Source organism: Pistacia vera, unplaced genomic scaffold, assembly GCF_008641045.1.
Source record: "Pistacia vera cultivar Batoury unplaced genomic scaffold, PisVer_v2 Contig227, whole genome shotgun sequence".
Classification (NCBI taxonomy): Eukaryota; Viridiplantae; Streptophyta; class Magnoliopsida; order Sapindales; family Anacardiaceae; genus Pistacia; species Pistacia vera.
Genome location: NW_022196032.1, coordinates 229,290 through 249,111, shown reverse-complemented (window position 1 = coordinate 249,111; position 19,822 = coordinate 229,290). Strand labels below are relative to the sequence as shown.

Below are 19,822 nucleotides of genomic sequence, written 5' to 3'. Positions count from 1 at the left end.
ATTTAGGATTTTCAAAGCTAATTAAAACTTTAGGTTGCTTTTTGGTTATCTATTAAAAGTAATAAAGTGGGATTTTAATATTCTTTTTAAGGTAAGATTTTTACCTTAAAAACTATTTATTTGTTTTTGAGTGATGGTTTGAATTTGAAACCTACTCTTAATAGTGCATTAAATTTAGGATTTTTTTTTTATTAGTTAAAAGAGCTTTAAAATTTGAAAATTAATAAAAATTATTAATATAGTTTAATCTATAATCAATTTTAATCAATAATTTCAAAAAATAAGGTTTGACGGTTAGAACCATTTCATATTATTAAAATTTATTTTAGGANTCTATTAAAAGTAATAAAGTGGGATTTTAATATTCTTTTTAAGGTAAGATTTTTACCTTAAAAACTATTTATTTGTTTTTGAGTGATGGTTTGAATTTGAAACCTACTCTTAATAGTGCATTAAATTTAGGATTTTTTTTTTATTAGTTAAAAGAGCTTTAAAATTTGAAAATTAATAAAAATTATTAATATAGTTTAATCTATAATCAATTTTAATTAATAATTTCAATAAATAAGGTTTGACAGTTAGAACCATTTCATATTATTAAAATTTATTTTAGGAAATAAATAGGACAAATATGATTTCTTATGATATAATATATAGTTCACAACAAGGGTATGATAGTAATTTGAAGCAAAGAGGAAGCAAGGGCAAAGAGGTAAATTTACAGAAAATTCTCATAATAATAATAATAAATAATATTTACAAGAAAATTACTCAAAACAAAAACTTTTGTCTGAAACAAAACAAAAATCTCAAACCAAAGCGCACTCTCTCTGTCTCTCTCTACTGTGTCTTTAAGACAAGAGATAGAATAGTGAGAGAGAGAGAGAGAGATTCAAAGTAATGTAAAAGTGAGAGAGAGAGAGGAGTAAAGCAAAAACAATGTTGTCATTGTTATAGGGTTTTGTTTTTTCATTTATTTTTTATTTTTATTTTTAATTTTGTTTTTTTTTTTTTCATTTCTTCAAACTCAAAAAACATAACCCACAAACATCAGAAAAAGAAACTAGTGTCAGACTGTCAGTAGCATATAAATATACAAAAAGAGTAAATAGAAGCTGAATGTTGAGATAGATCTCACTGATTCTCCTCACAGGTACGCTTTTTTTTGGGGCGATCCAAGCTACATTTGTTTTAATTTTTGGTAAAACTTTTGATTTTTTTTTTACATGCAGTTTATGTTCATTTATCTGGGTGTGGAAATGGGTTCTGGATGGTTTGGTGTTCGATTATGGTTTTAGTGGTGTAAATGCAAGTGGGTTATGGTTTGTTTTGTATTTGAGTTTGATTTTGATGGAATCAGATCTGATTTAATTATATGTCAAGTATTGGTTTCTATATTAGTACATTTTTTGTTTTTTGAGTTGGGGTTTTGGGTTAAGATCCAAGTTCGAATTTTGGTTTGCATTTGTTTGAAAAAATAGTTGCTTATTAGCTATTGAGTATTCAGTTGTTTTAATGTGTACTTCTGTTAATGGAATCTAGTTCTGATTTGAAATGTGGGTTAATTTAGTATTGATTTCTTCGTTTGACTGGGATAATTTTAGTGTAATCTGTAATTAAAGTGCTTCGGTAATTAGTTTTAGCTGTAATTTTGGAATTTTTTTGGTTTTATTTACTTTCTTCTCCTCCAGAGCTTGCACTGTGGTGTTAGGTAAATTTGATTAAGTGTTTTGCTTTGGGCAATTGATTGATTAATAATTTGGGGATCTGGGCTCCTCTGTGCAGTGAAGTATATGAGGAGTTTAGGGAAGAAGTAGTGTAAATATAGTATAGGTAGAGGAGAGGGAAGAAGATGAAGGCAGATACGCCTCTTGATTATGCGGTGTTCCAACTCTCACCAAGGCGCTCAAGGTAAGGAAATTCTTTAATAAATATTTATGTTTAATTTCATGATATTTGGCTTGGTATGTTTTACAATATTTGATGCTTTCCATTTTGGCAGATGTGAGTTGTTTGTATCAACTGATGGGAACACCGAGAAGCTTGCCTCAGGGTTAGTGAAGCCATTTGTGACACATTTAAAGGTTGCAGAGGAACAGGTTGCAAGGGCAGTTAAGTCAATTAAGCTTGAAGTTGGAAAACGTGACAATGCCGTTACTTGGTTCACGAAAGGAACACTTGAAAGGTTACACTTGGTGCCAGCTGAGACATTTGTTGCTCCATTGATGAATGGCTTGGATTCATATTTTGATTTGATTGGCACTTCTTGTTTCCAGGTTTGTGCGGTTTGTTACTACACCTGAGGTTTTGGAATTGGTCAATACATTTGATGCGGAGATGTCCCAGTTGGAAGCAGCTAGGAAAATTTATTCTCAGGTATTAATTGCCTGATTCTTCATTGAAGATATTAATTTGAAGTACCATTGCTTTCTTTTGGGCTGAATGTGGGTTTTCTTGTATTTCAGGGATCCAGGGATCAACTTTCTCGCGCAATAGGTGTGTATCTTTGTTTTTGGCTTCATCTAGTTAATCCTATCCTTCCATGTTTGGATTAGTCTGACTACATTGCATCATAAGCCTATTATTCTTATCTGCCAAGAATGATATAATATCTTACAGGAATGATATAATATCTTAGTATACTAACTGACGATATTTAATAGTACTTTGCATTGTGATTGAAAAATGCCACCATAACTAGTATTTTTTATAGCTGAGATTTCACTGCTTGTGAAGATGTAATCAATCAGAAGATATTAACAGATTTCTAATAAAGATGCAGACAAATGGTTTAATTTAGTCATGCACTTAAAATGGAAATATTTTTATCATGCACTTAAAATGGAAATATTTTTATCATGCACTTAAAACGGAAATATCTTATCTTGCACTTAAAATGGAAATATCTTCTCAAGGAAAACAGAAATATGTCATCGACTTTTTTAAAGATTGGAGTTTTATGGAATAATTTTTGTGTAGGACATAGTATACGATTATGGTTATTTTCAAGCATGATTTGGGATTTGGTAACACAAGCTGTATTTTGATGGCCTGGTTATCTTGTCCAGAACTTTAGACTTTGGAAATAAGAAGAAATATATCTATGTATTATGAGTTTAGTCACATATAGTTTCATTGAAGTTATACATTACTGGTAACATGTATCTAATTCATAGTCATGTAGCAGCAGGTTAGCAGATCACCGATCACGTGTTTTGATTATCACATATTCTTTTTCCCTCTTAGTGAAAAGTTGTAATACCCAAGAGATGCCTAAGAGAAGTCAGTGATGGTAATCAAATTGCTTGTGGTGATTTGTTGTCATTTTTTCATTTAAAGCTTGAGCTACATTGAACTCGGATATAAATTCTACTTGCTTCTGGAATGTACTATCTCTAATTTCCTTTCTGCAAGTACAAGGTTCTGTTTTCCATTATTAGATATATAGCGTATTGATGCTTAAATGCATTAGAAATGATAAATTCAATGTATATGTTTTGGTGAATGTCTTTAGTTCTTGGACGACTTCATCCAACCTTATGATCTTTGCCTTGATACCATAATAGGAAACCACTTGACACAAAAACTTAAACTAACAACTAAGGACTCAATATTACTATTAAGCTCTCTAGCGAGGCCATGACATGATCTTTGATTACTTGTAAGAAAATCTATTTCCCTTTGCTGTGCTATTTTAACATTAGGTGGTTTCAGGGCATGGACTCATAAAAAACATATTCTTACATGAATTTGCGGTTTGCTGTTGCTTCAGAAGCTTGTTCTCTTAAGTAATGAGATGTTATATGAATTTGGGATGTGTGGTTGATTCAAAAGCTTCTTGAAACAGTGTTCTTAGTCTGGTACTGTCTACCATGTAAAGTTTGTAAAGTTGTGTCTGTGTCGTCTACACTGCTACATTTCATTATGTACTGGCAATTAGATAGAGAGAAACTTGTTGAGTAATAGGAAGACGGAGGAAGACCATACCAATTGGAGAAAAGCATATGCCTGATATACTTGAAATGTTTATTTTTGTAGATGGGTTATTTTTGTTGTAGTGGATGGGTGATCCACTAGCTTAGTTTTTTTCACAATAATGCACATATCTAACCATCCTATCAAAAAACTAATTTTTTCGAAAATTTCTTGTTCTCTATGTCATTAATTAATTCTCTTAGTTGGTAATATCTTTGCAGATATGTAAGAGGTCTTGGGATTAAATTTTTTTCACACCAATGACAGTAAAAAGTGGTTATGTAAAGTTATTTTGGGAAATTTTTTATTCATGTTTAGAATGTACTTGGGCAATGCTTGCTTGTTGCTGTTTACGGCTGAAAGTTCATCCACCACACTGGTACACATGCAAGAATTCAAAAGCTTGCACACAGAAAAGTGTGTTTGCAGAGACTTTCACACGACTTTATTGGTAAAGGTTACACAATTTAACTCAAGATGGGCTGAGAAATATTATAGCGTGTTAGATTTTCCTATCTTTGTGAGTTCTGAATAACATTTCTCTGGCATTCTTGGTGATTAGGATCTTCCAGAGTCTCTCTCATGTAGAGTGAGTGCATGAGAGACTGGGTATGGCCCCTAGGGGTTAAGGTTAAGTTGCCTTGTTTACTAAATAAGTACCTTTTTTTTTTTTCTTTTTTTTTTTTTAATCTCTTCATAGTTCTAACCATTCACTTACTAGCTTAATGAGATGATTTTGACATACTAAAAAAAACTCTGTAAAGAAAAAGAACACACACACACAAAAAAAAAAAAAAAAAAAGGAGAAATTTTTGTTCCTAAAAGCCAAAAAGTTGTCCTCCAAACTTAAAGATTCAACTGTCAATTATAGGTCAATGGCCTGGACAATTTAAATCACTATTTTGATTTTTTAAAGGCTAGCGGTTCTTTGATGTTTGCTTTGTTGGATATAATGTTGTTTCTTTCCTTCTTGCACCATGGCATCTCATCTTTCTGAAACTGTTGATCCCAAATTCTTAGAACCTCTCATTAGCTTTATTCTCCTAGCCGCTAGAAATAACAAAGTTTTTCTTATTTTAAATTCTGAATGAAGTTCCTTTTATTTTGCTGACACAACATTTGGCAATTTGCTGTAGGTGGGGATGGTACTGGAAATGCAGCAGCTGATGCAACAAAGTAAAAGTTTCTCCTTTATCTTTCACTTATCCATATTGGACCACTTTTTAAAAATTTCTGATAATTTTCTTGAGCTGTGGCCTGTTTTTTCATTTGCAGCAACAGTTGCTTTTTCAGTTGTTATTTTCAATTTTTGTATGCACGCTGGATCCATGTAATTGTCAGCCATTGAAGGCATTGCTGTTGAGTAATCTTATAAGAACTGTACTCATTTTTTAAAATGATATCATGTTTGAGGAATGTGAGGCGGGAACATGCCTTCTTTAATATATTTGGGGGCTGTCATAGGGACTTAATTGTGTTGTAAAAAATAGTAAGCCATTAATTGTCAGAAAATAAAATGAAATTGAATAATTTGCTTCCTGACGAAAGAATTGGTGATCGAAACCTGTCATACACAAGGTTGACCTTGTCTGATGATGAAAATGGATTGATGTTATAATATAAGTTACTTGTCATGTAAAACAAAGATTATGATAGAAGTTGTTTGCATGAAATACTGAATTTAGACTTTCTCACTTTTTCTTTAAGTTGCTTCAAACTCATACCTTGTTTCTTTTCCCAATTTCTACAGGAAGGAGCTTTTGAAGGCAATTGATGTGCGTCTGGTTGCGGTTAGACAGGACTTAAACACAGCTTATGCTCGTGCAGCATCTGCTGGCTTCAACCCTGAAACTGTTTCTGAACTCCACCACTTTGCTGATCAGTTTGGTGCGCTTCGCTTAAAGTAAGAACTCTGGAAATTCTTTCTTTGATTATATTGAGAAACCATTAACTTGGAAAGCTTAAGATGATGGCACAGAGCCTAACAGTAGAGATTACACTTGAACTAACAACAATATTTATATTTTAGCATAGCCCCTTCTTTTGCATAGATAAATTTGTTGATAGACTTACATGGATTAAATGGTTCAAATACAATAACTTTGGTCGAATGAGCTCAGATACTATGTTGAGTTACTATTTAACTCTCAGAAGTTTAAGCTTATTGGAAAGTGGCTGAAAATAATACTTAAAACTCTAGCAAACAATAAATGTTAAACTCTACAGACTAAACTTAGTAAATCCAATCTCCACTTCTGTGTCTGTGTGCTTATATTTATGTCTGAAGAGAGAGAGAGAAAGTTAATGATTTTGATAATGGCTGCATCTTATACAATAAAATATGTAATAACTCAAAATTGAAGTATCTCATTGTCATGTGATTTTCAAGTGGCCCTGCTGAGGTTCTGCTTCAGCTACTAGTTGGCCTTGTCAAGCTGTTTAGCTGTTAGAAATGGTTATAAGTCGCATCCACGGTGGTCCAAAACTATGCCTAATATATCACTATGTTATGAAGGACTACTGTACTATTCAGAAAATGAGATCTTACCTTGTACATTAGATGGGTTGGCTGGACAAGGACTTGGGATCTATCATAGGGTGATTAAGATTTTCAGTGGGAAAATAAGGATGTTTCATGCAAGTTCGTTCCATGTCCATATACTATTGTTCGGTGCTGGATTGTGGTCCAGGAGATTAATCATATTCCATGTCATGGAGGTGCCATAAGTTTTCTAGTGGTGGATTTAATTGTTTTTTCTGTCTAGTTTTCTATTTGGGTACTTGGATTTGATTTATGGTTGAGTGAGTTCTATCATTTAATTAATCAATGAATGGCCTGCCGGTTGTCGCATGTTGGTTCTCGTCATTTGTGGGGATCAGTAATATGCAAAAATAGCTATGTGACAAAATCTTGCTTAAGCTCAAATTGTTACCAAGTTCATATCCATAACTGTAGATATCTATCTCAGTTACTGTTGGGATCTCTTATTTATGTTCTTTACTATGGGTCTAAAACTTTTGAGATACTTTTTAAAATCATATCCCATAAAAATTTCTATCGTACACGTTAAAAAAACCCGTTTTTTATTGGTTTGTTATTTTTTCCAGTTTTGAGCATTGGGATCCCTTCAAGTGGGTCCATAGGGCCAAACTCAGATTTGCTGGAGGACACCTGGGAAAACCCATTCATGATTGTGTCTTGCACTTACTATATTGAACACTGGGTCCACAGTTATGTACGTATGCTATTGTACAGAGAAATAAAAATCTCTGCACTGCATATTCACATGCTGCCCAAATTTGGCTTGTGAGATGTACATGTTATTTGACTTTACTGTTTGTGACAAATGGGTATTATCTTATAATACAAAAACCCACCAACCAAAATCCTTCCTTATAGGAATCTTATGTTAAAGATCTAATATTATAGATCTGTCACAGCATGGCAGGTATAGCAGTTATAGGGGTGCTTTCTTATTTTCAAAGATCTGAAATTTTAAGTTACTTTAACCTTTTTGTTGTTTTATATGACTTTTTAATTGTTTTTTTATAACAGTTATATTAATGTATTATTTCTTTTGTTGTGTAGTGAAGCTTGCACCAAATTTAGCTCAGTGTGTCAAAGACGACCAGATCTGATCAGCCCATGGAAGCCAGGTGTCAATGATCAAGCGGTCCGAGCGTCATGGGGATCTGACATGTCAATTGATGACCCCACTGAAGACCAAAGTGGCCCCCACCTATTTTCTCAAAATAAATCCCAGAATCCATCCGGCCAAGACCAACAACAGCAACAGCAACAGAGTACAACACAAACCCAAGACCACCTTAACCAATCAAAACTATCCACATGTCAGCTATCCAAGTCCATTTTCCCAACACATCAGCAGCAACAAGGGAGCTCAGAGGAAAAAAACAACCAAGAAGAGAAGAAGAAAGAAGAGGATGCTTTAACTGAGTCATCAACGAGTCAACCTCCTTCTAGGCGACTCAGTGTGCAAGACAGAATCAACCTTTTTGAAAACAAACAGAAGGAAAGCTCATCAGGCTCTGGTAGCAAACCTGTTGTTGTTGGAAAATCAGTGGAGCTAAGGAGACTTTCATCTGATGTATTGTCTTCATCTGCTAACACACTCACTGGCCCGGCTGAGAAAGCTGTGTTGAGAAGATGGAGTGGCGCAAGTGACATGAGCATTGACTTAGGCAATGAAAGAAAGGAAAATAATTTCTCAGATAGCCCCTTGTGTACACCATCTTCATTGTCTGTTTCTCAGTCCAAAAGTAATTTGTTTTCAGATGTATCAGATGATATTAAGGACCAGAAAGATCAAAAAGGTTTAATTGATTCGGCAAGTTCTGAGAAAGTTGATTTTAAGAGCAGTGGAGATAGAGTTGCTGATTCTGGACTGAAAGATCAAGGCGAGGGGCAAGTGAGGGTTGGGGGGGTTCCGGAGCAGGTGGGATCAAAGGGGGGCAAGCATTGGAAGGATCAAGTGGGTTCACAAGTGAATCAACTCAAGTCTTTCACAGATAGGGATGACCTGGTTAGTGTGACTGATCAAGGGGTTTCTCAGGAGAAGTTGAAGGGTTCTTTAGGTAGTGGAGAGAAGAGTGATCGGTTTAAAGTTCAAGCCAGTTCCCAGGAGACTGTTGGGGTGAAGGACCAAGCTGCTTCGCGAATCCAGACCGGAAAATCTGTGGGTAGAGTGGGGGATTTTACTTCTGATAGTGAAACTGGGAATAGAGTAGAGGATGCTGAACTGATACATCAGCTAGTGTCTCAATCACGTTTTAGGGGTTCTCAAAGTCATACACGGTCTCTCTCAGGACAGTTTGAAGGTGGTGTTGGAGTAAAAGTCAGGGAAGCTCGTGATAAAGTGTCTGCGGCTGATCAGTTGGCATCTCACCCACAATGGAAATCTTTTACAGAAGTTGAAGAAGCAGGGAAGAAGGACTTGGTGTTTGGAAGGGAACAGATCAAAGCAGAAGATTCTGGAAACCTGAGAATGAAGTTTCAGAAACAGGTTGCTGCAGGTCCTGAACAGATTAAGAAGTTGCAAGGTAGGAGAGATGAACGTGGTTCAGTTTATGGAAATAGCAAGCCTGTTTTTTCTGGTAAAAAGGTTTCAGAGAGTCAAGAGGGTTTTGCTGCTGTCTCTACACTGCCGGTTGAGCAAGTTCAGAGATCAAGGCAGTCAAAGGGAAATCAGGAACTCAATGACGAGCTGAAAATGAAGGCAAATGAGTTGGAAAAGCTTTTTGCAGAACACAAGCTCCGAGTTCCTGGGGATCAGTCCAGTTCCACAAGGAGAAGCAAGCCTGCTGACGTACAGATTGAGCAGGTAGCAGAGTCTCATTACAGAAAACCAACAGTGTCTGAGATATCTCCTGCTCAATTGCCTGACAAAAGCACTGTGATCGAACGATCTGGGAGTTCAAGTAATATGGCAAAGTTCAGTACTCCACCAATGAAAATGTCAGACAATCAGGATTATGGTGATTCCCTGAGGCAGAATTTCTCTGAGCTTGGTTTGTCTGATGAGTCCAGAGGAAAATTTTATGAGAAGTATATGCAGAAAAGAGATGCAAAACTAAGGGAAGAGTGGAGTTCTAGAAGGGTAGAAAAGGAAGCCAAGTTAAAAGCCATGCAGGACAGTCTTGAGCGAAGCAGAGCTGAGATGAAGGCCAAATTTTCTGGTTCCTTAGACAGACAGGATTCAGTTGCTACTACTGCTCGGCGTGTTGAGAAACTGAGATCCTTCAATTCTCGATCAACTATGAAGATTGAGCAGGTATTTCATGCTTATGTTTTTGGGTAGCAAGTGTTGAAACTGACAAAATCAATATTGGTGGTTTATTCTGTGGTTTTTGCTTTATAAAGTTTCCTTATTCTTTTATATGTAGAGAATTTTGATGGAGTGAATCTTTTGACAGCATCCTATAAGTTCTATTCATAGCGAAGAAGATGAAGATCTTTCTGAAATGTTTGAGCAGAAATATTATGGACAAGATAGATCATTCATTGAGACATCTTTTGGGGATAATGCTTCTAAAAGTGCTCAAGCTAAGAAGCTTTTGCCTAATAGAAGTATGTCTTCATCTACACCTCGCACGGCTGCAGCACCAATTCCACGGTCATCGGGCAAAATTTCCAATTCTGGTTCCGGAAGGCGTAGACCCCAATCAGAAAATCCTCTGGCACAGTCTGTTCCCAACTTTTCTGACTTCAGAAAAGAAAACACAAAGCCTTATTCTGGCAGCAAAGTGACAAGCCGTTCACAGGTGAGGAATTATGCCCGCAGCAAGAGTACTAGTGAAGAAGTAGCTCTTGTCAAGGAAGAAAAGCCCAGGCGGTCAAATTCTTTAAGAAAAAGTTCTGCTGGTCCTATGGAGTTTTCTGATGTGGCCCCTTTAAATTCTGATGATGTTGTGTTGGCACCTTTGAAATTTGATGAAGAACAAAGTGAGCAGAGCCCCCAAGAAAAATATTTGAAAAGTTCAGAGTCAAAGCCGTTCCTCAGAAAGGGTAATGGCATAGGTCCTGGTGCTGGAGCTAGTATCGCCAAGCTAAAAGCTTCAATGGCAGCAGAGGCTTTGAGAAATGAAGAAGAATATGACGAGACTTTTGAGGCTGAAGATTCAGCTGATATGGCCAAAGAGGATGATCAAGAAGAAGAGCTTGAAACCATGGAGGTTGAAGAATGTATTGACATAGATAATGGAAAATCAAGACTGAGCCAGGAATCAGACAAAGTGGGTAATTCTGGATCTGAAAATGGTGATTCCTTGAGATCTCTTTCTCAAGTTGACCCTAGTTCAGTTGCTGAATTACCTGCTCCCTTGCCTTCCACATTCCATGCTGTAGGGTCTCTGCAAGATTCGCCAGGGGAAAGTCCTGTGTCATGGAACTCACGCATGCATCATCCATTTTCTTACCCTCATGAGACCTCAGATATTGATGCCTCTATGGACTCTCCAATTGGGAGTCCTGCATCGTGGAATTCCCATACTCTTACCCAAACAGAGGCTGATGCTGCTCGCATGAGGAAAAAATGGGGCAGTGCACAGAAACCTTTCCTTGCTTCGAATTCATCCCATAATCAGTCCCGGAAGGATGTGACAAAAGGGTTTAAGAGGTTATTGAAGTTTGGAAGGAAAAGTCGTGGTACAGAAAGTTTGGTCGACTGGATTTCTGCTACAACTTCTGAAGGAGATGATGACACAGAAGATGGGAGGGATCTTGCCAATCGTTCTTCAGAAGATTTGAGGAAGTCCAGAATGGGGTTCATGCAGGGTCATCCTTCGGATGATGGCTTCAATGAAAGCGAGTTGTTCAACGAACAGGGTAACTTGATTTCTTAGTCATTTTGCAGTTATTTGCTAGGCATGGTTATTGGTTAAATTCTTGCATATATTTGGAATAGTATTAAGATTTGCCCATGCAGTATATATTAAATTTCTCTGTAACACGATAGAGATGAATGTTGATGAGTTTCTCTTCAACGGAGGAAAAGATTTCTCAGACCAGCTTATTTGAAGTTATGTCTTTTAGCTTACCTGCAATGTACAATGAATGTTCTTATTTTTAGTATGTATATACATAAATATAGAGAAAACTACTTAAACTAAAAAAATAATTATTTTTTATTTCAGGGTCTTAAGTACTAGGATTTGAATCTTCTCTTTCTATGATAGTTTAACTTGTGGTTTTCAGTCTCTTCTCTGTATATTTTAGTTAATTTAAGAGTAAAATTACCTTGATGGTTACTCTCTTTCCTTGCAGTTCAAGCCTTACATAGCTCTATCCCGGCGCCTCCAGCAAACTTCAAGCTGAGGGAGGACCATATGTCAGGAAGCTCCATAAAAGGTTATTGATTTACAGTTTTACAGTTTTCTCATTTTGCTGTAATCAATAAATGCATTTAGTTCAGTGTGATTCCCAAAGACTTTCCTGAATACTTATGGTTTTGCTGACTCAGTCACTATGATCCAATGGATCTGTCCCTGCACACGCTCCAGTTTGAATCAATGACACCCTTCAAAATTACTAATATTGAAGAATGAATTTTAGTGTATCTGTGGTCCTAAGTCCAAACTTTTAAACCTGAAGTTATAGAAGAGTTATTATCATATAGAAATTTCTTTATCCTTCTTGAGGTTTTGAATTCTGAAGTTACAGAGAATCTATTGTAATACCTAAGCAGGGAACACATATCAAAGTTTAGGGGAGGTGAAGAAAACAATCCCTTTTGTTCAGTGATTAGGTTCATCAATGAATATAATTGATAATTCTGTGATCAAACTCCTGAAAATATCGGAGTCAATCTGTGAAAATGTCAAGGAAAACATGTTTACTTGGTGATAAAGTTGCTCAGCATCTTTCTTACAATTCATACTTACACCTATATCTAAATTTTGCAGCACCACGATCATTTTTCTCACTCTCAACATTTAGAAGCAAGGGAAGTGACTCGAAGCCCCGATAAATTTTACTTAGTGAAGTCAGGAGTGATTGGTATCATTGTTAAACAGTAGGGTGTAAAGGACGATATAATATAAAGTAGATATGCTTGAGGTAGGCACGATAAAGCCATCTATATATGTTGTATATTGTATTGAACGATATACGCCTATTGGCGTATTGTCATTGTGATTTTGGTAGCCCAGGGTATTCAGTATTCTTTTGCAACTCTTCCTTTCTCGTGATGTATATCAAACTCTTGTTAGAATCAATGTCGTTGGCAGTTTAAGAAGAGTGATGTGATTATGCGGAGTATTAGCTTGTTAAACTCAACTATTCTTTTGTTATATCTTCATTTCTTTTCCTTCCATTGTTGTTGCTGTAATTTTATCATCTATTGGAATAAACAGTTTTGGCCTCAATTACATTATGCAGTTTATAGCAATAACAATTTGGTACTACTACATTTCTTGAGCTGCTGGACTTTTGAATCAAGTTAAAGGATTGATTAGATCATGATCCGATCAATCGGTTTAAATACGAGTAATGTTGATTTAAAAATATGCCCTATTATTGAAATGTCTCGGTATTTTCACCGGTGCCAGACTGCCAGTGTGCTTACATTCAAATCTTGTTAGCTCCGTTGTTGAACCTTGTTGGTTTCTTCACAAACGTATAAAGGCAGCCTAAACACTTGTTCACCATTTGTGTTTTTGGTTCTGCAGTAAGTACAGTAACGGGTTCCCTAAACAATCACAATAAGAGTTAAAATTTACAGAAGATCATGATTTTTTTTTTTTCCCTTTAATTGTCATTATCAACAAACCAGCATTTGTATAATGCTTGATTATTATATTTTTATCTCATCGAATCTTTTCTACATTGCGGTCCCTCGGGCAAAATTTCCAATTCTGGTTTCGGAAGGCGTAGACCCCAATCAAAAATCCTCTGGCACAGTCTGTTCCCAACTTTTCTGACTTCAGAAAGAAAACACAAAGCCTTATTCTGGCAGCAAAGTGACAAGCCGTTCACAGGTGAGGAATTATGCCCGCAGCAAGAGTACTAGTGAAGAGTAGCTCTTGTCAAGGAAGAAAAGCCCAGGCGGTCAAATTCTTTAAGAAAAAGTTCGCTGGTCCTATGGGTTTTTGATGTGGCCCCTTTAAATTCTGATGATGTTGTGCTGGCACCTTTGAAATTTGATGAAGAACAAGTGAGCAGAGCCCCCAAGAAAAATATTTGAAAAGTTCAGAGTCAAAGCCGTTCCTCAGAAAGGGTAATGGCATAGGTCCTGGTGCTGGAGCTAGTATCGCCAAGCTAAAAGCTTCAATGGCAGCAGAGGCTTTGAGAAATGAAGAAGAATTGACGAGACTTTTGAGGCTGAAGATTCAGCTGATATGGCAAAGAGGATGATCAAGAAAGAGCTTGAAACCATGGAGGTTGAAGAATGTATTGACATAGATATGGAAAATCAAGACTGAGCCAGGAATCAGACAAAGTGGGTAATTCTGGATCTGAAAGGGTGATTCCTTGAGATCTCTTTCTCAAGTTGACCCTAGTTCGTTGCTGAATTACCTGCTCCCTTGCTTCCACATTCCCTCTGATCAGCCCATGGAAGCCAGGTGTCAATGATCAAGCGGTCCGAGCGTCATGGGGATCTGACATGTCAATTGATGACCCCGCTGAAGACCAAAGTGGCCCCCACCTATTTTCTCAAAATAAATCCCAGAATCCATCCGGCCAAGACCAACAACAGCAACAGCAACAGAGTACAACACAAACCCAAGACCACCTTAACCAATCAAAACTATCCACATGTCAGCTATCCAAGTCCATTTTCCCAACACATCAGCAGCAACAAGGGAACTCAGAGGAAAAAAACAACCAAGAAGAGAAGAAGAAAGAAGAGGATGCTTTAACTGAGTCATCAACGAGTCAACCTCCTTCTAGGCGACTCAGTGTGCAAGACAGAATCAACCTTTTTGAAAACAAACAGAAGGAAAGCTCATCAGGCTCTGGTAGCAAACCTGTTGTTGTTGGAAAATCAGTGGAGCTAAGGAGACTTTCATCTGATGTATTGTCTTCATCTGCTAACACACTCACTGGCCCGGCTGAGAAAGCTGTGTTGAGAAGATGGAGTGGCGCAAGTGACATGAGCATTGACTTAGGCAATGAAAGAAAGGAAAATAATTTCTCAGATAGCCCCTTGTGTACACCATCTTCATTGTCTGTTTCTCAGTCCAAAAGTAATTTGTTTTCAGATGTATCAGATGATATTAAGGACCAGAAAGATCAAAAAGGTTTAATTGATTCGGCAAGTTCTGAGAAAGTTGATTTTAAGAGCAGTGGAGATAGAGTTGCTGATTCTGGACTGAAAGATCAAGGCGAGGGGCAAGTGAGGGTTGGGGGGGTTCCGGAGCAGGTGGGATCAAAGGGGGGCAAGCATTGGAAGGATCAAGTGGGTTCACAAGTGAATCAACTCAAGTCTTTCACAGATAGGGATGACCTGGTTAGTGTGACTGATCAAGGGGTTTCTCAGGAGAAGTTGAAGGGTTCTTTAGGTAGTGGAGAGAAGAGTGATCGGTTTAAAGTTCAAGCCAGTTCCCAGGAGACTGTTGGGGTGAAGGACCAAGCTGCTTCGCGAATCCAGACCGGAAAATCTGTGGGTAGAGTGGGGGATTTTACTTCTGATAGTGAAACTGGGAATAGAGTAGAGGATGCTGAACTGATACATCAGCTAGTGTCTCAATCACGTTTTAGGGGTTCTCAAAGTCATACACGGTCTCTCTCAGGACAGTTTGAAGGTGGTGTTGGAGTAAAAGTCAGGGAAGCTCGTGATAAAGTGTCTGCGGCTGATCAGTTGGCATCTCACCCACAATGGAAATCTTTTACAGAAGTTGAAGAAGCAGGGAAGAAGGACTTGGTGTTTGGAAGGGAACAGATCAAAGCAGAAGATTCTGGAAACCTGAGAATGAAGTTTCAGAAACAGGTTGCTGCAGGTCCTGAACAGATTAAGAAGTTGCAAGGTAGGAGAGATGAACGTGGTTCAGTTTATGGAAATAGCAAGCCTGTTTTTTCTGGTAAAAAGGTTTCAGAGAGTCAAGAGGGTTTTGCTGCTGTCTCTACACTGCCGGTTGAGCAAGTTCAGAGATCAAGGCAGTCAAAGGGAAATCAGGAACTCAATGACGAGCTGAAAATGAAGGCAAATGAGTTGGAAAAGCTTTTTGCAGAACACAAGCTCCGAGTTCCTGGGGATCAGTCCAGTTCCACAAGGAGAAGCAAGCCTGCTGACGTACAGATTGAGCAGGTAGCAGAGTCTCATTACAGAAAACCAACAGTGTCTGAGATATCTCCTGCTCAATTGCCTGACAAAAGCACTGTGATCGAACGATCTGGGAGTTCAAGTAATATGGCAAAGTTCAGTACTCCACCAATGAAAATGTCAGACAATCAGGATTATGGTGATTCCCTGAGGCAGAATTTCTCTGAGCTTGGTTTGTCTGATGAGTCCAGAGGAAAATTTTATGAGAAGTATATGCAGAAAAGAGATGCAAAACTAAGGGAAGAGTGGAGTTCTAGAAGGGTAGAAAAGGAAGCCAAGTTAAAAGCCATGCAGGACAGTCTTGAGCGAAGCAGAGCTGAGATGAAGGCCAAATTTTCTGGTTCCTTAGACAGACAGGATTCAGTTGCTACTACTGCTCGGCGTGTTGAGAAACTGAGATCCTTCAATTCTCGATCAACTATGAAGATTGAGCAGGTATTTCATGCTTATGTTTTTGGGTAGCAAGTGTTGAAACTGACAAAATCAATATTGGTGGTTTATTCTGTGGTTTTTGCTTTATAAAGTTTCCTTATTCTTTTATATGTAGAGAATTTTGATGGAGTGAATCTTTTGACAGCATCCTATAAGTTCTATTCATAGCGAAGAAGATGAAGATCTTTCTGAAATGTTTGAGCAGAAATATTATGGACAAGATAGATCATTCATTGAGACATCTTTTGGGGATAATGCTTCTAAAAGTGCTCAAGCTAAGAAGCTTTTGCCTAATAGAAGTATGTCTTCATCTACACCTCGCACGGCTGCAGCACCAATTCCACGGTCATCGGGCAAAATTTCCAATTCTGGTTCCGGAAGGCGTAGACCCCAATCAGAAAATCCTCTGGCACAGTCTGTTCCCAACTTTTCTGACTTCAGAAAAGAAAACACAAAGCCTTATTCTGGCAGCAAAGTGACAAGCCGTTCACAGGTGAGGAATTATGCCCGCAGCAAGAGTACTAGTGAAGAAGTAGCTCTTGTCAAGGAAGAAAAGCCCAGGCGGTCAAATTCTTTAAGAAAAAGTTCTGCTGGTCCTATGGAGTTTTCTGATGTGGCCCCTTTAAATTCTGATGATGTTGTGTTGGCACCTTTGAAATTTGATGAAGAACAAAGTGAGCAGAGCCCCCAAGAAAAATATTTGAAAAGTTCAGAGTCAAAGCCGTTCCTCAGAAAGGGTAATGGCATAGGTCCTGGTGCTGGAGCTAGTATCGCCAAGCTAAAAGCTTCAATGGCAGCAGAGGCTTTGAGAAATGAAGAAGAATATGACGAGACTTTTGAGGCTGAAGATTCAGCTGATATGGCCAAAGAGGATGATCAAGAAGAAGAGCTTGAAACCATGGAGGTTGAAGAATGTATTGACGTAGATAATGGAAAATCAAGACTGAGCCAGGAATCAGACAAAGTGGGTAATTCTGGATCTGAAAATGGTGATTCCTTGAGATCTCTTTCTCAAGTTGACCCTAGTTCAGTTGCTGAATTACCTGCTCCCTTGCCTTCCACATTCCATGCTGTAGGGTCTCTGCAAGATTCGCCAGGGGAAAGTCCTGTGTCATGGAACTCACGCATGCATCATCCATTTTCTTACCCTCATGAGACCTCAGATATTGATGCCTCTATGGACTCTCCAATTGGGAGTCCTGCATCGTGGAATTCCCATACTCTTACCCAAACAGAGGCTGATGCTGCTCGCATGAGGAAAAAATGGGGCAGTGCACAGAAACCTTTCCTTGCTTCGAATTCATCCCATAATCAGTCCCGGAAGGATGTGACTAAAGGGTTTAAGAGGTTATTGAAGTTTGGAAGGAAAAGTCGTGGTACAGAAAGTTTGGTCGACTGGATTTCTGCTACAACTTCTGAAGGAGATGATGACACAGAAGATGGGAGGGATCTTGCCAATCGTTCTTCAGAAGATTTGAGGAAGTCCAGAATGGGGTTCATGCAGGGTCATCCTTCGGATGATGGCTTCAATGAAAGCGAGTTGTTCAACGAACAGGGTAACTTGATTTCTTAGTCATTTTGCAGTTATTTGCTAGGCATGGTTATTGGTTAAATTCTTGCATATATTTGGAATAGTATTAAGATTTGCCCATGCAGTATATATTAAATTTCTCTGTAACACGATAGAGATGAATGTTGATGAGTTTCTCTTCAACGGAGGAAAAGATTTCTCAGACCAGCTTATTTGAAGTTATGTCTTTTAGCTTACCTGCAATGTACAATGAATGTTCTTATTTTTAGTATGTATATACATAAATATAGAGAAAACTACTTAAACTAAAAAAATAATTATTTTTTATTTCAGGGTCTTAAGCACTAGGATTTGAATCTTCTTCTCTTTCTATGACAGTTTAACTTGTGTTTTTCAGTCTCTACTCTGTATATTTTAGTTAATTTAAGAGTAAAATTACCTTGATGGTTACTCTCTTTCCTTGCAGTTCAAGCCTTACATAGCTCTATCCCGGCGCCTCCAGCAAACTTCAAGCTGAGGGAGGACCATATGTCAGGAAGCTCCATAAAAGGTGATTGATTTACAGTTTTCTCATTTTGCTGTAATCAATAAATGCATTTAGTTCAGTGTGATTCCCAAAGACTTTCCTGAATACTTATGGTTTTGCTGACTCAGTCACTATGATCCAATGGATCTGTCCCTGCATACGCTCCAGTTTGAATCAATGACACCCTTCAAAATTACTAATATTGAAGAATGAATTTTAGTGTATCTGTGGTCCTAAGTCCAAACTTTTAAACCTGAAGTTATAGAAGAGTTATTATCATATAGAAATTTCTTTATCCTTCTTGAGGTTTTGAATTCTGAAGTTACAGAGAATCTATTGTAATACCTAAGCAGGGAACACATATCAAAGTTTAGGGGAGGTGAAGAAAACAATCCCTTTTGTTCAGTGATTAGGTTCATCAATGAATATAATTGATAATTCTGTGATCAAACTCCTGAAAATATCGGAGTCAATCTGTGAAAATGTCAAGGAAAACATGTTTACTTGGTGATAAAGTTGCTCAGCATCTTTCTTACAATTCATACTTACACCTATATCTAAATTTTGCAGCACCACGATCATTTTTCTCACTCTCAACATTTAGAAGCAAGGGAAGTGACTCGAAGCCCCGATAAATTTTACTTAATGAAGTCAGGAGTGATTGGTATCATTGTTAAACAGTAGGGTGTAAAGGACGATATAATATAAAGTAGATATGCTTGAGGTAGGCACGATAAAGCCATCTATATATGTTGTATATTGTATTGAACGATATACGCCTATTGGCGTATTGTCATTGTGATTTTGGTAGCCCAGGGTATTCAGTATTCTTTTGCAACTCTTCCTTTCTCGTGATGTATATCAAACTCTTGTTAGAATCAATGTCGTTGGCAGTTTAAGAAGAGTGATGTGATTATGCGGAGTATTAGCTTGTTAAACTCAACTATTCTTTTGTTATATCTTCATTTCTTTTCCTTCCATTGTTGTTGCTGTAATTTTATCATCTATTGGAATAAACAGTTTTGGCCTCAATTACATTATGCAGTTTATAGCAATAACAATTTGGTACTACTACATTTCTTGAGCTGCTGGACTTTTGAATCAAGTTAAAGGATTGATTAGATCATGATCCGATCAATCGGTTTAAATACGAGTAATGTTGATTTAAAAATATGCCCTATTATTGAAATGTCTCGGTATTTTCACCGGTGCCAGACTGCCAGTGTGCTTACATTCAAATCTTGTTAGCTCCGTTGTTGAACCTTGTTGGTTTCTTCACAAATGTATAAAGGCAGCCTAAACACTTGTTTACTATTTGTGTTTTTGGTTCTGCAGTAAGTACAGTAAAGGGTTCCCTAAACAATCACAAAAAGAGTTAAAATTTACAGAAGATCATGATTTTTTTTTTCTTTAATTGTCATTATCATCAAACCAGCATTTGTATAATGCTTGATTATTATATTTTTATCTCATCGAATCTTTTCTACATTGAAGTCTCTTGTTTGGTAGGACGGCTAGAACAATCAAATATGTGTAGGCAACAAGATAAGAACTTCAATGGACCAAAATTACAACATT

The 19,822-nt window shown here is 37.3% G+C and overlaps 2 protein-coding genes across 2 annotated transcripts; both read left to right on the top strand.

Moving 5' to 3' along the window:
- Window positions 1-1,012: 1,012 nt before the first annotated feature.
- On the top strand, window positions 1,013-12,806 carry LOC116130991 (COP1-interacting protein 7). The gene is made up of 11 exons (XM_031416657.1): window positions 1,013-1,153; window positions 1,786-1,911; window positions 2,003-2,185; window positions 2,277-2,376; window positions 2,466-2,496; window positions 5,112-5,151; window positions 5,726-5,878; window positions 7,565-9,767; window positions 9,910-11,320; window positions 11,759-11,842; window positions 12,397-12,806. The coding sequence occupies exons 2-11, from the start codon at window positions 1,853-1,855 to the stop codon at window positions 12,459-12,461; spliced, it is 4,329 nt and encodes a 1,442-aa protein (XP_031272517.1). The 5' UTR covers window positions 1,013-1,153; window positions 1,786-1,852; the 3' UTR covers window positions 12,462-12,806.
- Window positions 12,807-14,009: 1,203 nt separating this feature from the next.
- On the top strand, window positions 14,010-19,224 carry LOC116130943 (the record flags this gene model as incomplete). Its single annotated transcript, XM_031416625.1, has 4 exons — window positions 14,010-16,190; window positions 16,333-17,743; window positions 18,185-18,268; window positions 18,815-19,224. Coding segments are annotated over 4 exons (3,741 nt in total), but the record flags the coding sequence as incomplete, so codon positions are not given.
- Between the last annotated feature and the right edge of the window lie 598 nt (window positions 19,225-19,822).

Excerpts from the sequence above, each read along its gene's own strand:
- LOC116130991 (XM_031416657.1), top strand. The coding sequence starts at position 1,853 with ATGAAGGCAGATACGCCTCTTGATTATGCGGTGTTCCAACTCTCACCA. Across the intron at positions 2,377-2,465 it reads CTAGGAAAATTTATTCTCAG|GGATCCAGGGATCAACTTTC; the intron begins GTATTAATTGCC and ends CTTGTATTTCAG. Across the intron at positions 5,879-7,564 it reads TTTGGTGCGCTTCGCTTAAA|TGAAGCTTGCACCAAATTTA; the intron begins GTAAGAACTCTG and ends TTTGTTGTGTAG.